General features: G+C 33.0%; 2 protein-coding genes across 2 annotated transcripts; both read left to right on the top strand.

Annotated features, from left to right (window-relative positions):
- The first annotated feature begins 3,011 nt into the window (after positions 1–3,011).
- On the top strand, positions 3,012–10,091 carry LOC125844577 (uncharacterized). Its single transcript, XM_049523886.1, has 8 exons — positions 3,012–3,178; positions 5,814–5,963; positions 7,537–7,713; positions 8,594–8,682; positions 8,764–8,828; positions 9,172–9,274; positions 9,574–9,684; positions 9,771–10,091. Exons 1-8 carry the CDS (start codon positions 3,076–3,078, stop codon positions 9,894–9,896), a joined length of 924 nt encoding a protein of 307 aa, XP_049379843.1. The 5' UTR covers positions 3,012–3,075; the 3' UTR covers positions 9,897–10,091.
- A 224-nt stretch (positions 10,092–10,315) lies between these two features.
- Positions 10,316–13,989, top strand: LOC125855126 (protein FAR1-RELATED SEQUENCE 5-like). The gene is made up of 5 exons (XM_049534809.1): positions 10,316–10,367; positions 10,991–11,441; positions 11,573–13,150; positions 13,227–13,305; positions 13,873–13,989. Exons 1-5 carry the CDS (start codon positions 10,316–10,318, stop codon positions 13,987–13,989), a joined length of 2,277 nt encoding a protein of 758 aa, XP_049390766.1.
- Positions 13,990–14,592: the final 603 nt, after the last annotated feature.

The following is a 14,592-nucleotide window of genomic DNA, read 5'->3' as shown; positions in this document are numbered from 1 at the left end:
GAAAACATTAAGTCTTTGGGAATACATAGTCCCCACATAACATTTTAAAGAAATGCACTCGACTCTACTCTTCCTCAATCTCAATGCTTAAGTCTTAAAACAAGTTTAAAAGATTTGTAAAAGACTTCTTAAAATGACTCGAGAAACCCTCAAGACTTGACTATCAACTCTACCTTGAATTTGATTTATGAATTCAAGGTTGTGATTTGTGATAGGAAAGATCCCATGATGTTTAAGAGTATTTTTAGATAGTTAAACATGAGAAACAATCAAGAAATCATAGTCTGGAAGCAAGTCCGCAACGCGGAGATGCATTTTATTATTTGGTCGCGAAATAAATTTTGAGCCAAAAGGGTCCGCGACCTCTCCGCGAGGCGGAGAGAAAAAGTTCTGATCCTGAGGAACAGGTCCGCGTCGCGGACCTGGTACCCAAATTTGCCGGACTTTTTCCTTATTCGTTGTCTAACCCCAATTCGCCTTAATTCGATTCTTCTTCTCAATTCCTCTTTAGTTTCAGATACCAGTATATGTACACAAGAATCTATTCATAAATGACTCTAAAATCTACATGATTTCCTCAATAACTCAACAATCCCAACTTAACTCAAGAACGAAAGCCAATATTCAAGAACACAATTCAAAATCATCAACTTTCAACTTTCTAGAACGAATTTCGCTGAAATAAACATGATTGGTGCGTGGGTGAACGAACTCGACGCTATGAAAGTCTCACATACCTCTTTAGGGATCAACCCTTGGCGAAACGACTTCGATTCCGCAAGAAATCTCCAAGAACGCCTTGACTTTTCTCCTATTTTCTCTTCTCTCAAAGCCCTAGTGTAATTCTTAATTGCGTAAACAGAACGAACTCAGTTTAGACCCCAAATAATTTCCTAAAAACAGAATAAATTAATTGGGTAATGAAAAGACCAAAATACCCCTCTAAAATCTGGTTGACTTTCCTTATCCAGACAGTCCGACTTCAAACAGGCATATCTCCCTCATACGAACTCGAAAATTAGCAAACTTGGTGGTGTTGGAAAGATAATTCAAAGGCCTTTCATTTGATATCTTGTAGCCCACCTAACTCATCATGTACCAGAATTTATGGTCGTTTGAATTTGACCCAAAACTTATACTTAACATACTTACTTCCAAATTTCAGATTTTTATTCTTTCCAAAAATGGTTCTTTCTAATTCTAGCTCTTTCAAATAGCGGAGTGTTACAATATTATTTTTTTTGGTTAAAAAATAGCTTATAATAATTTTATTATTATTAAAAAATTAGGCCCTTCAAATTTAGGGACCTAAGACGGATGCCTCATTTTTAAAGGCATTGAGCCACCCTATAGCATTAAATTTTAACATTCATATGCACTTAGAATTTGTTCACACTACTGTTTGTATGTATGAAGATACTCACTTTAAGTGTGCATTATGTTAGTTACTTATTTATTTGAATAGTCATTTTCATGTCCATTTGATTTGTTCCTCATACTTTGGTTGTTAATAATGCATGACCTTTTACATTTTTGGAATAAATATGCCTTTGTCTTTTGTTTGGGAGCCAACTCGAAGTTTGAAATATCCAATCCAATATATGCATCAAGTTATATTTTCATGTAACTTTATTTCTAAAAGCGTTCAAAGGAGTATAGTAATTATTTTCCCTACTTTCTTTACGTGTGATATTGGCGGAGTCCATTTTCATCGCCTCCTTGCATTTTTCAAGTTGTCGAGTCAACCACGATTTCATTCAGATGGAAAATTGAGATGGAAAAGGAAGTTTATATACTGGTCTCAGAGGTGATCTATGAGTCAGAATACATAAAATATGCAGGATATACACTTGATATACATTAGATACGTATATGATACACAACCGAAATTAGCTGAAGGCCTAAAGTGCAGCCGCAGTTCTTCACAGAGTTGAATTTTGGTTGGAGCCCAAGTCATTTTCAGCAACCAGACTTTGACCAAGTCCATTAATTTTTAGTTATTTGTATTTATTTGTTTATTTATTTTATATTTTTGGTAATAATTTATTTGTTTGTTTTTATTTTTGAATGTATTAGCTCTAACCTTAAAATTTTAAATTAACTTAATTAAATCCCTTAGAGATAAATCACTTTTTGTTATGATAATTTACTATTTTAAATAATTTTATTTGATAGTCTTTCTTTACTTAGCCATTTTTCGATTAAGTTTACTTTCTTTCTAAAATATTTCAAATGTTCAAATTAATTCTCTTTTAAATTGCTTTAAATGCCTTTTTTAAAAATTATTTTCGCCAAAAAAGTTAAGTAATTAAAATTTTAAATTGTTGGATAATTGTATGTTAGTGGTCCTTTGAGTGTTAATATCTTCTCAAAGTGGAAATTGAAATCTCTTACTTTTTTCTCTAAATTTTTAACACTTAGATTTGATAGAGTTTTTTGAATTAATAAATTTAATTTTGTTTAAACAATTATGTGATGGCTTTTTAAATATGATTTTCCCCCTAAAAAGTTGAAATTTTTAAACATCTCTTTTCGACACATAACACTGACGGCGCAAAGCACGATTTTTTTATAACTAATATAAAAATAAATACTACAATACAGAAATTTGGGAGTTATTTGATATTTTTTATGTGTTCTTGATATTCTTGAGAAACAAGAAGTAAAAACAATATATTCGATCTAAAACTCCAAGTGAAAAGTGTTAAAAGTTGTTTGGGTTGTAAAAATTGGTTTTGCAAAATCAGAGTAGAAAAAAATGGCTAAGATGAGCCTTTTCATAAACGGCAATGAGATAAATGAACAAAAAATTTCAATAAATAATGTAAAAGAGGCTTTTCTAAAAAGTTAAATGTAGTATTTGAGCTTTTTCCGTAAATAAAATAATAAATATATTTTATGGTATAGTGTTTTTGCTAAAGTCCAAAAATCACATGGAGACAAAATGGATGAAGCCTAAAGGAGGTGAATGGTGATAGAGATAAGATTAAGGTGATGAAGCTTTTCATTTGTATCTAACTTCTAAAGAGAGAAATTTAAAGTTCATTTGTCAAAGTTTTTTCTTAATTTGTTGTTATGGCAGATAGTAAAGAAGCAGCACAAGTTATATCAATTACCATATACCCACTCAAATCATGCCGTGGTATTTCAGTTCCTGAAGCAGCCCTTTCTTCTACTGGTATACTTCAATTTCCATTCAATTTTTATGTGAGTCTCCTGGTGTTACAGTAATCAAAGCTTTACCTTAATAAAAACCCCATTTTGAATCTTGATCTTTTGCAACACACAGTGTATTACCGTTTCTTGATTAATACTCTCTCTGTCCGTCCACTTTTAAATTGACATACCTATTAAAAAAAATAGTTAATGACATAGTAACTTTACCGTTTTACCCCTATTAATATGAAGTGTGAATTAAAAACTTAAAATTGTCAAAAAGTTTAACCTTTTTCAAAGTAATTAATTGATGATATAATAAATAAAAAAAAATGATCTTTCTTGATTTATCAAAATAGACAAATTAATTAAAAACAAAAAAAAATAAACAAATAATTAGGAACAAGGGAGTACTTCCTCAGAGTTATATTAGATGAAGTTGTTAGACCTTTGGGATACGATGCTGCTGAATTATTACTCCTTCCTGGGGTGTTTTCACCTTTTTCACATTGGTCCAAAAAAGTGATCAAGAAAGTATTAATTGTCTTTGTTATCAATTTATCGTGTTTAGATAAGTGGGGTTTTACATGATCAAACAACTATTATACTATTTTTTTTGTACATTTTTAATTGTCATGATTTCTTTTTTGTAGAGTCAAACTAAAGATTACGATATATTTTTTTATATATGTAAAAATTTGCAATTTATAGTACTGTTCTTATAGTTTTTAAATATCTAAATTTTTTGTTTAAAATATTGAACTAATATAATCTAATTTAACTTTGAAATTAGTTAAATTGACTTTCAAAAAGCATAGCATGACAAATAAAAATGAACGGAGATAGTACTATTTAAGGGTAAATTAGTAAAACACTTGTTACTTTACAGTTCTTAAGGAATTCGCCAAATCTAAAAGCACCATTTAATATGGACAGGAGGGAGTAGAAGAGTAATCTGCTTTTCTATCTACTTGGTCAACTGAATTTGAAAGCTGATTCCTAACCAATTGACTGCTTTGTGTTGGAATTAGCCCTCTGATTTTACCTTTTACAATAATAAATTTGGTGATAGGATGATTTTTGATAGCATTAATACTCAATCCAACTTGAACCCTCGGCAAAGATGATGACTTACTGTCTATGTTGATCAGAATCTCTAAAAATGTTGTTGTTGTCATGTCGAATCCTCCAAAAATACACTACTTATAGAGGATTTGACATGCACTTACATCCATTGATATCATTGAAGAGTCTGAGCAACATCACCTACTATTTTAAATAATAACGTTTTGTCGTAAAAAAGAAGAAGCAATATCGCTTACTATTATTTAACTTCAATTTTTTCTTTTTCAGTCAGAATCATCCCAAATTAGTATAACCCTTTTGACCTGCTCAAAGTATAGTAGGTTAGCTAGACAATTGATGATTATGGGAGTGTCATAATTGGGTGAATCCAAAAGGATTCATCAAAGTTTTGTGCTTAAATGGGCTAAAAGAGTGAACCAAGCAAGTTAATTGTCAAATGAAGTGGCTGATTCCTTTAGAGATCAAAGAACAGCAGATGTTTCTATACAGTTATGACAGGTTAGGCCACACCGCTAAGTTGCAACAAATTTTCCATATGTAACGGCAAGGATTGGCAATGGCAAATGATTATTTTCCTAAGTTGCATGTGTTAGGGTGGATTGTGGTACATGATGCCTGGCTTATACTTAATAATTTGATGAAAAGTGGGTTCACATCTTTAGTCCATCGCGAATGCGGCATAAGGCCCACGAACGCGATGGCTAGACACCTAGGCCTCCGCGAACACGGAGACAAGGACCACTAGTCACCACAATGAGGCATGAAGCCAGCGAATGCGAAGGGGAAAAGTGGTCGCACCAGCTGATGCATAAGTCGCCTTTATGAACTTTTGACCGAAGCCAACCGTTCAAGTTTCAAAAGTTTCAAAACACGGAAACTTGCACAAAAACCAAAAGAACGACCAGATGACCGAACTGTTAGTTCCAACCAGTCATAAATGACTTGAGGTCGTTATAAAAACACTCTAAACGATGAAAAGAAGGCAATAAGATGGAAATGACCTGGACGGTCATTACAGAAGTCAAACCCCATTGACAAATAATTTGATAAGTAAGGGGAAACCGTAAACTTTTGACCAAAAGAAGCGAGCGTGAACCACTTGGAGGTCTCTATCGGAGGATTCCTCACTTCTATGTAAATCTTGATCATTTCCACTTAAGCATATCAAGGTTTGAATTCTCAATTCAGCCAACCTGTCTCATAATTTTGTTTGACTCACCAATGCCTAGTAATCTTCAAACTGATTGACCATTTAGTTAAACTATTGTCCTGGCCTGTAGTCAACAATAGAAGAAAAATAAAAGTATTATCATGTAGAGACTGCATCATTTTGTATTATTACATTCTCCATTAGCATGTAGGCGTATGATGCAAAATCATTGATGATTTAGACTGCTATGTATTTGAGTAACTTCATATGGTTGGTAGCATGTCTGTATTATAACAAATTTTGCAAAAAATGAACATCTCAGTGAGATATTATAACCCAATGCTTCAAATAAATAGTACACAAAAATTTCATACTAATTTCTTGAGCTCAACAATCAATTCTTACGCTTCGTTTTTCTCAGGATTTCGATGGGATCGGCAGTGGATCGTTGTGAACTCCAAAGGTAGAGCATGTACTCAAAGAGTAGAGCCATCGCTTGCTCTGGTTGAGGTTGAACTGCCAAATGAGGCATTATCAGAGGGCTGGGAACCAAATCCAACCTCATTTTTAGGTTAGTGAGAATATGTTTTATGATCCTTGTTTTCTATTACTTTGCATTTCTTGATACTTAACAGAAAAGAAAAAAGGAAACAACACATCTTTCGAGGCATTCTGTAAACTCCAAGACTAAGGTAATTATAATCGCAAAAAATGTAAAACTTTTGTTGGTGTTTTTTTATAATGCCGTAGCAAAAAGGGTTGACAGTATTGAATGAAAAATGTCAAGAAAATGATCAAAATGATCCTTAATGTATGTGAGTTGAAGTGTTTTGGTCCTTTACATATACCGTTTATAGATATAGTCCTTAATGTATGTAAAATATGATCATTTTGGTCCTAAACCTAAAATTTAATAATTACTCCCTCTGTCCCAATTTATATGACTCACTTTTCTTTTTAGTTAGTCCCAAAAAGAATGACACATTTCTATATAAAGTAACAATCTAACTATAAAATATTTATTTTACCCTTAATGAAATGATTTACAGCCACACAAATTTCTATCATTCATTTTGGATCACAAGTTTTAAAAGTCTTCCTTTCTTTCTTAAATTCCGTGCCGAGTCAAAGTACCTCATATAAAATGGGACGGAGGGAGTATTCGTTAACTTTAACAGGAAAAACTAAAAAAAGCATCCTCCACCTCTCTCGTCCTTTCTTCCTCGGCGTTGCTGCTTCTGCAATTGAATTTCAACGTTCTTCTTTTTTTCCAAATTGTTTCACAATTGGTTCCAAACAAAAATTAATTTTCTTTTATTTATAAGCAGCATATATTTTAAATTGATTATGAAAATTCATAAAGTAGTATTGAGTGTCGTGTTTCTTTATCAGGTCTGCCCAATTTCTCCTAAAATTTTATCAAATTTCACCCCATGGATCGATTTCTGATTCTAAATCGTGATCTTAAACTTGATTCTTGTTGTAAGTTGGCCAAATTATTTTTTTTCTCTTTAATCCCCTTCATGATCAATCTCTAGTTTTCTCGGGGAGTGTGTGGGTGTTTCTTAAATTTTTGAATTGTTTTGTTGAAATCCATTCGTGGTAGAAGCAATAGCAGGGAGGAAGAAAGGAGGAGAGAGAGTAGAGGTTTTGAGTTTTTCTGTTAAACTTTAACGGATATTGTTAAGTTTTAGGGTTAGGATCAAAATGATCACATTTTATATATATTAAGGACTATATCTATTAAGTGGTATATATAAAGGACCAAAACACTTTAACCCGTATACATTAAGGATCATTTTGATCATTTTCTCAAAAATGTCTTTCAATATTTTTCTTAAGCATACGAGGACTTTAAATAGCCACTTACAAAAAAAATTGCATGATTCAAAATTTAATAACAAAAATATCTCAACAAACTAAAACAACCTAATAGGAATTTAATATTCATATTCATCCTACGAAGCAACTTATTATGCTAAATATTAATGCAGTAACTAAAAGCAAACAAAAAATTGCATTTCCTAAGCTTCATCATATCTTTTAAGGGCCTCAAATTGAGGCATTACGTAAACTCCAAAATAAGGCAATTATGATCACAAAAGAAGCGATCTCACTAGTATCGACTTCACCTTTTCTGATAGTGATAAGAGCTCCTGGTATGGATGTGCTTAAAGTCCCACTGGCTGAACCATCTGAAGTAGCAAACGGTGTCTCCGTGTGGGAATGGTCTGGCTCTGCTTTGGATGAAGGAGATGAAGCATCAAAGTGGTTCTCCAAATATCTAGGGAAACCTAGTCGTCTCGTACGTTTCAATGAAGGTATGCTCCTATGTCCCCTTTGTAACCCACCAAAATCATCTGATAATTTGTATCTTTATTATATTGCATTTAACCTTGAAATGCTTTAGAATTACTTGACGTTAGAACCTTCAACCCAGACACATAAGGGCTTGGAGAGTGCGGTTGAACGAATTTTAACACTGTTCTTTTGGCATGCACGTTAATGACTTGTATTATCTCTATCTGTGTATTTTGACTTTCTAGATGCTTGTGGCACTGTAACCAGAGAGTTAACGGTGACTAAATGAGTTATCAAATCTGCATATAAGAGTTTAGGGTTTGATGTCTTGGGAAGCCTGTATTTAGTCTAGAAATATAACTATCTCAGAAATACTAATGATCTCTAGACGACTCTACTGTCATCGACTCCGTAGTCTAGTCACATCTTATTTAAAGTTTGTTCTTGAACATTCAATCATATACTCTCTCTGTCACATTTTATGTGCCACTCTATTCATGTTACTCTGTCCACAAAAGAATGACACTTTCTATACTTGAAAATAAGTTCCCAATTTACTCTTTAATGACATGCTTTTAGGCTCTAAAATCTCATAGCATATTTAAGGCCACCAGAGCCAGAATTTTTAATTTATAGATTTTGTACATATTAAATGAATTTTCTAACCTATTGACAGGGTTTGAGCTAAAGCTACTAAGTTCTGTCAAATTCGTTGCCACTGTTGTGAGTCCTCCCCTAAGACCACAAGTAACAAAAGTTTTTGTTTCTTTGTTATACTCTATACTCAATCAAACTATACCATATAAATTGAAATGGAGGAAGTAGTTAAAGATGTGTGCATCCGGAAAATAAGGGATGTGCTCAGCCGTAGTCATTTCACTAATTTTTTTGCTCATGCAGTATCACAGTCTAGACCTACCGACCCTAACTATGCTCCTGGGTACAAAATAAAATTTAATGATGCATATCCCTTCCTCCTTATATCCCAGGTTAGCATTTAATTATCCTAAAGATGAAATTTTATCTCTCATTAAATAAAATATCCAAAGTTGTTTCCTTTTTCTTGGCAGAAATCACTGGATGTATTAAACGAGCAACTCATGGAGCCTGTGTCAATCAACCGCTTCAGACCAAAGTATCTTCTATTTCTTATTCAATCATTTAGAGAGAGAAATGAATCTATATATAGTGATTATATATACTAAAGGAACTTCCTTAGAGTTGATGTAGCAGCGTTCATCAAGAACTTAATAATTGCTTCAACATGACCCCTCTACATGGTGTACTTGTTAAGATGATGGCGTTGGCTTCTTTGGGCCAAATACTCCTCTGATTATATGAATCTTTATATTGAACCTGTGTCTTTTGCTGAAAATCCCATAATTGATCATTATTGTTTTCTTGGTTGTTAACATAAATAATATTTATTCTGTTCTTGCATCAATCGTAACCTTCAACTGTTGGAAACATGCATACAGTATCCTCATTGACGGATCCAATCCATTTTGTGAAGATTTATGGAAGGATGTCAAAATAGGTGAAAATACATTCCATAGCACAGAGTTATGCTATCGCTGCAAGGTAAAGGTTATCCTTTCTCTAAATCTCGATGATAACCATTATTTAGGGGATTTTTAATTGTTGAAGATTCAAGGAATGCGATAATATATTTAGTATACGTGTGAATAAGAAACCCCATAACTGCACTGTGAGATTACATTGGGTATGTTGATGTTGTTGCATGCGAATATGAAAAAATATGCAGACACATTCTTTGAAAGATATACAAACAAAGGAAAAACAGTGAAGGAAAAAAATAAAATAAATCATCTAATGTAAACACTCATCTTCTTTGTTAACTTCTTAGATGTGGCTTTCAGGTTCCAACAATTAATCAAGAAACCGCAGAAGCAGGTTCCGAGCCAAGTGAAACGCTCATGAAGTTCCGTTCAGATAAAGTCCTAAAGACAAATAAGAAACCGCAAGGACGAGTAAGCAAATAAGTTCTTGTATACTCATCATTCACTTAGCATGAGGACATATTCAGTTATCTGCTCATTTTTTTCATTGGATGCAGATTTACTTTGGTCAGATGTTAGTGTGGGAGGATTACGTTGCACAAGAGAAGAGAAAGACCATCAAAGTGGGTGATCCTGTCTATGTCCTCAAGATGGTTTCGTCCTATGATGATGTATCTGTGTGAGACTATACACATACGTACTTTATTAGTCAGGTACGTCATATACAATTGTAGTTATTGACATTGAATGCTGAAAAAACACAAGTTATTTATGAGATAAAGAACCAGGAATTTGTATGTCTGTAATAAATAATTGTGTGGTTTCATTTATTCACTTTTTTTGAGTGCTTGACTATCTGACTTCTTGTTCATGGTGAACTTGATGACTCCTTAACTTGTTCATATCACTAATTTCCTAATCTTCCTCTGAAGTTGGTGCCATATAAAATTGGATACACCAAGCTTGTTACAAATGCATCGACTTTGAGGAGCCCTAAGAGCTTGGTAAATTAGATGGATACTGCTTGTTCTTTTAGGGTGTGTTTGGGAGGATTTTTTCTTTTTTTTTTGGAAAATGTATTACTCCTTCTATCCCAATTTATATGGAGTTTAAGTTTTGTGCACCGTCGGTGTATGAAATTTCTACACCATCAGGTACTTTTAATGAAATTTAACCATAGTAACTTATTTTAATAAAATAACAATAATTATAAAAAAGAAAAAAAATAGAATATCAACAGTTGAGTCCTACTAGGATTCTAATCATATTTATTTCCATAACTAAATTATTTTCTTTCCAAACTTAAATACAATATTGAGTTTTACCGTAGGTTTTCCCAGGATCATGCTTATGTAGTTCTTCAAAGCATCAAAATTTGTGAATTTGCTAAGAAATAATTTTTAGAGCATCAGGCGATTTTGAAACTTGACAAGCTTCTTCTACTTAGTGGTTCGTTCTAATACAATAAGAACAAATTTCACATTTTTTTTCTCGTTTGCCAGCATAAAAAAGCCTCTTTTGAACAATATCTTCATGAGCAAAAGAATTTCAATGTACTAAAAATAAGTGAATATAGTCTCATGAGAGGTGAATATTGTATCTTAAAGTGTTTTTATATTGTCCCCAATACGTTTGCTCTGCTCTTTAGAATGTTGGGAAGGAGTTTATTGATTGAACTTTCATTAATATTGAATATGTTTTATAATTGAAGTGTTGAAAAATATATGAGCAGATTCATTATTGTAAGCTATCTAACTTTCTTAATTGTATTTTGCAGGATTAATGGAAAAATCAAATGTAGATGTGCAAAATATAGGAGTTGAAGTTCTATTAGAAGAAAGTGACATGGAGGGAACTGGACAAACTGCTTCCGATATAGGTATGGAAAATTCAAAAGATCCCTACATTAGTAAGGAGTTTCAGTCTCTTGATGATTCATTTAAGTTTTATCTTGATTATGCTCATCGTAATGGTTTTAGTGTGCGCCGTGGTCGTATGACTAAATCAAGGAAAGATAAATCAATAATTGGTCAAGAGTTTGTTTGTTTGAAGCAAGGACTTCGTTCAAAGAAAAATTTAGAAAGCAATAAACCACAAGATGAAACTAGAGAAGGATGCAAAGCGTTGTTATATATGTCGAAGAAAGGAGAAGAAAAATGGGTTGTTTGTAGGGTTGTTGCTGAGCACAATCATGAACTTGCATCTCCAAATAGTCAAAAAATTTTGCGGTCAAAAAGGAAAAAAACGGACGCCCGAAAAAATCTTATTGATTTTCTTGACAACTCAGGAGTCCGTCCAAGTAAAATAGCGTCAGTGTTGATAAATCAAGCTGGGGGTGTTGATCTACTGAATTTAACAGGTCAAGACGTCAATCCGAGAATCCAGGTTTCTTTTATGCAATACAGATGGATGTAAATGGTCATTTAGCTAATTGTTTTTGGGTTGATGCTAGATCTAGGATTGCGTATAAGAACTTCGGGGAAGTAGTTGTTTTTGATCCTACATATCTGACAAATAAATATAAGATGCCTTTTGTTCCATTTACTGGAGTTAATAACCATCATCAATCTATTTTGTTTAGTTGTGCTCTACTTTGGGATGAAACTCAAGACACTCTTGAGTGGTTACTTCGTACTTGGAAAGAGGCAATGTTTGGAGTGGCACCTCATACAATCATAACAGATCAAGATTCTGCCATAACAAATGCAGTTGCAACAGTATTTCCTAACAGTAAACATCACTTTTGTATGTGGCACATAACAAAGAAGATTCCAGAATATCTAAGTCATGTGTACCATCAGTATAACGACTTTAGTAACAAGTTTAGTTGGTGTATTCATGGTACAACCACTCCTGAGGAGTTTGAAACGGTGTGGTTCGAGATAATGAAAATGTATAATTTAGAAGAAAATAGTTGGTTGCAGAGGATTTATGCAATTCATGAAAAATGGATACCGGCATATGTGCGTAGCACTTTTTGTGCAGGCATGTCGACAAGTCAAAGAAGTGAGAGTATGAACAAATTTTTTAAAGATTATTTGAATTCTAGTACTCCAATGAGTGTATTTGTGGTGCAATATGATAAGGCTATTGACGCTAGATATGATAAAGTAAGGGAGAAGGATTACAAGACAAAACATTCAAGACCTATCTTGAAAACTTTGTATCCTATGGAAGATGAAGCAGCGAAGGAATATACAAGAAAAATGTTTCAGATTTTTCAAGAAGAACTAATTCAGTCTCAAAAATTTATCGCCGAAAAGATTGAGGTCAAGAATGGAGCAAACATCTATAAAGTACATCAGCTTCAAAGACAAAGGCCAGCATATATCGTTAGTCTAGATCTTGCATTGAAAAGAGTTGTTTGTTCATGTCACAAGTTCGAGTTCATGGGAATTCTATGTAGACATGTACTAATGGTATTTATAAAAAAACAGATTCACTCACTTCCAATGTATTATTTATTAGATCGATGGACAAGAAACGCAACAAAAGAAAAAGCTAATGACCCCTCAAACGTAACACAAACTTTGAAACCTTCTACTTTGTGGTTTAATAACATTATGATGCATTCTATTGGGTTATCTGAACGAGCTACAAAGTCTGAAAAACATTATCAATTTGCGCATCAAAGATTATTGCAATTGTGTGGAGAACTTGATGAGCTTTCTTATGAATCTGAGGAAGATTGTGTATCAGGTGGTCAAGTTAGTGAGAAAGATCAGGAAATAAACTCATGTGAACAAAGTCAAGATGTTACTTTGCTTGACCCTCCGGTAGCAACAACTAAAGGGCGTCCGAGATCTTTGAGGATGAGAGGTTTTCTAGAAGTTACTCAGAAGACCAAAAAAGTTTCGTCTCCAAAAATTAAAAGAAGATCTTCTCAAAAGCAAAAAAGGCAAACGAAAAGTGTGAAACTTAAGAGAAAGGAAACAAGGTAATTTCACTTAACATGATGCATATTATTTCTATTGGGATTACTTTTGTAATAACTTCTAAAATTACATTTGTAGTTCAAACATTAATGCTTATTCAGAATTTTATCAAGAATATGTTGAGAACGCTGGTTGTGCTTATGCCACCTCATTTACAGTAAGAATTGCTCTTTCTTTAATCATGCCGTGTATATATTGTTTACATGATAAGATGCGTGTTGATGAATTATTATTCTCTTATCAGGATTTGATGAAAGCGGCTTCAACTCCATTCCAACAATATCGTCCTAGTTAGTGAGTAAAAAGATAGAAGATTTGGAGCTTTGAGAATAAGAAGGAAATAGGAAGAAATAGTTCTTTAGATTTAGATTTATTATTTTTTCTCTGTTTTTTAATTCTAAATAGTCCTTTCATAGTTTATTTTGATGTGTTTATTGTGTAAAGACAGTATTAGTAATTGGACATAATCAATAGGTAAGCATGTTGATCAATGAACTAAGTTTGCTAGTGTATATGATTTTATTACATGGTTGATTTTTTTCTAGTTACTGGATCATCTCTTGTTTGGACAAAATAGATTCCTTGTCTAGCAGGTTCTCTTGGATATGAGATCGTCTCTTATCTTTTGTTTATTTTTACTGTGTGGTTGATCCTCATCAAACAAAAAATATTTTTACTACATACTTTAGGTTTCTGATTACATCTGGTGCTGATATGCCGTAAGTGCTATGCTCGGTTGCATCCTCGTGCTGTCAACTGCCGCAAGAAGAAGTGTGGACACAACAACCAGTTGAGGCCTAATAAGAAGATTAAGTACATACTGAATTCTAATTGCTGCTGACTTGTAATTGCTTGGATTTTCTTATCAAAAAATAGAGTACTTGAATTTATTTTTTGCTTTCCTATTCTTTTTACCCTTTAGAGATTGATAGACTTGTATTTGGGAGGTATATGAAGATTTTTTGCTACTTAAAATAAGATTCATTAATTTCGAGACGTGTTTTGATAAATAGTTAGGAAACACATGATAGTTAATGTAGGATACTCGCAAGAAAATGATACTACTTCGGTGTGCAGGCCCCTGTGATACACCAGATGTTGTTGAGCTTTTTCTCTCTTCCTCCTCTCTCACCAGCTGCTAATAGTTTCATCAGTCTATGAATTTTCTCTTCATTTCCAAAATGGCACCAGAACAAGTACAAAGATCTGGACGTAATACATTACATAAATTTTAATTTCAGTCTTTCATATTTTGTATAAAATTTCATTTCATTTCATACAATTGTACAAATTTTGAATACATTTATATTTGAAATCATAAAACGTCTCTTTTTTGCTCTTCAAATCATCTTCCATTTCTTTTACACCATGTAATATACATGTTGTTTGAATGGATAAGAGGAGCTTTATATGCATCGTTGTTGACTATTGTGAAGATAGAAAT

The sequence above is a fragment of the Solanum stenotomum genome, chromosome 1, assembly GCF_019186545.1.
Source record: "Solanum stenotomum isolate F172 chromosome 1, ASM1918654v1, whole genome shotgun sequence".
Taxonomy (NCBI): domain Eukaryota; kingdom Viridiplantae; phylum Streptophyta; class Magnoliopsida; order Solanales; family Solanaceae; genus Solanum; species Solanum stenotomum.
Note: the sequence above shows the minus strand (reverse complement) of the source record. Positions and strands in the feature narration are given on the sequence as shown.

Coding starts and splice junctions, on each gene's coding strand:
- LOC125844577 (XM_049523886.1), top strand. CDS start 3,076: ATGGCAGATAGTAAAGAAGCAGCACAAGTTATATCAATTACCATATAC. Junction 7,714..8,593: donor TCTCGTACGTTTCAATGAAG/GTATGCTCCTAT, acceptor TTGCTCATGCAG/TATCACAGTCTAGACCTACC. Junction 8,829..9,171: donor ATCAACCGCTTCAGACCAAA/GTATCTTCTATT, acceptor ACATGCATACAG/TATCCTCATTGACGGATCCA.
- LOC125855126 (XM_049534809.1), top strand. CDS start 10,316: ATGGAGTTTAAGTTTTGTGCACCGTCGGTGTATGAAATTTCTACACCA. Junction 10,368..10,990: donor TGAAATTTCTACACCATCAG/GTACTTTTAATG, acceptor TGTATTTTGCAG/GATTAATGGAAAAATCAAAT. Junction 13,151..13,226: donor CTTAAGAGAAAGGAAACAAG/GTAATTTCACTT, acceptor TTACATTTGTAG/TTCAAACATTAATGCTTATT.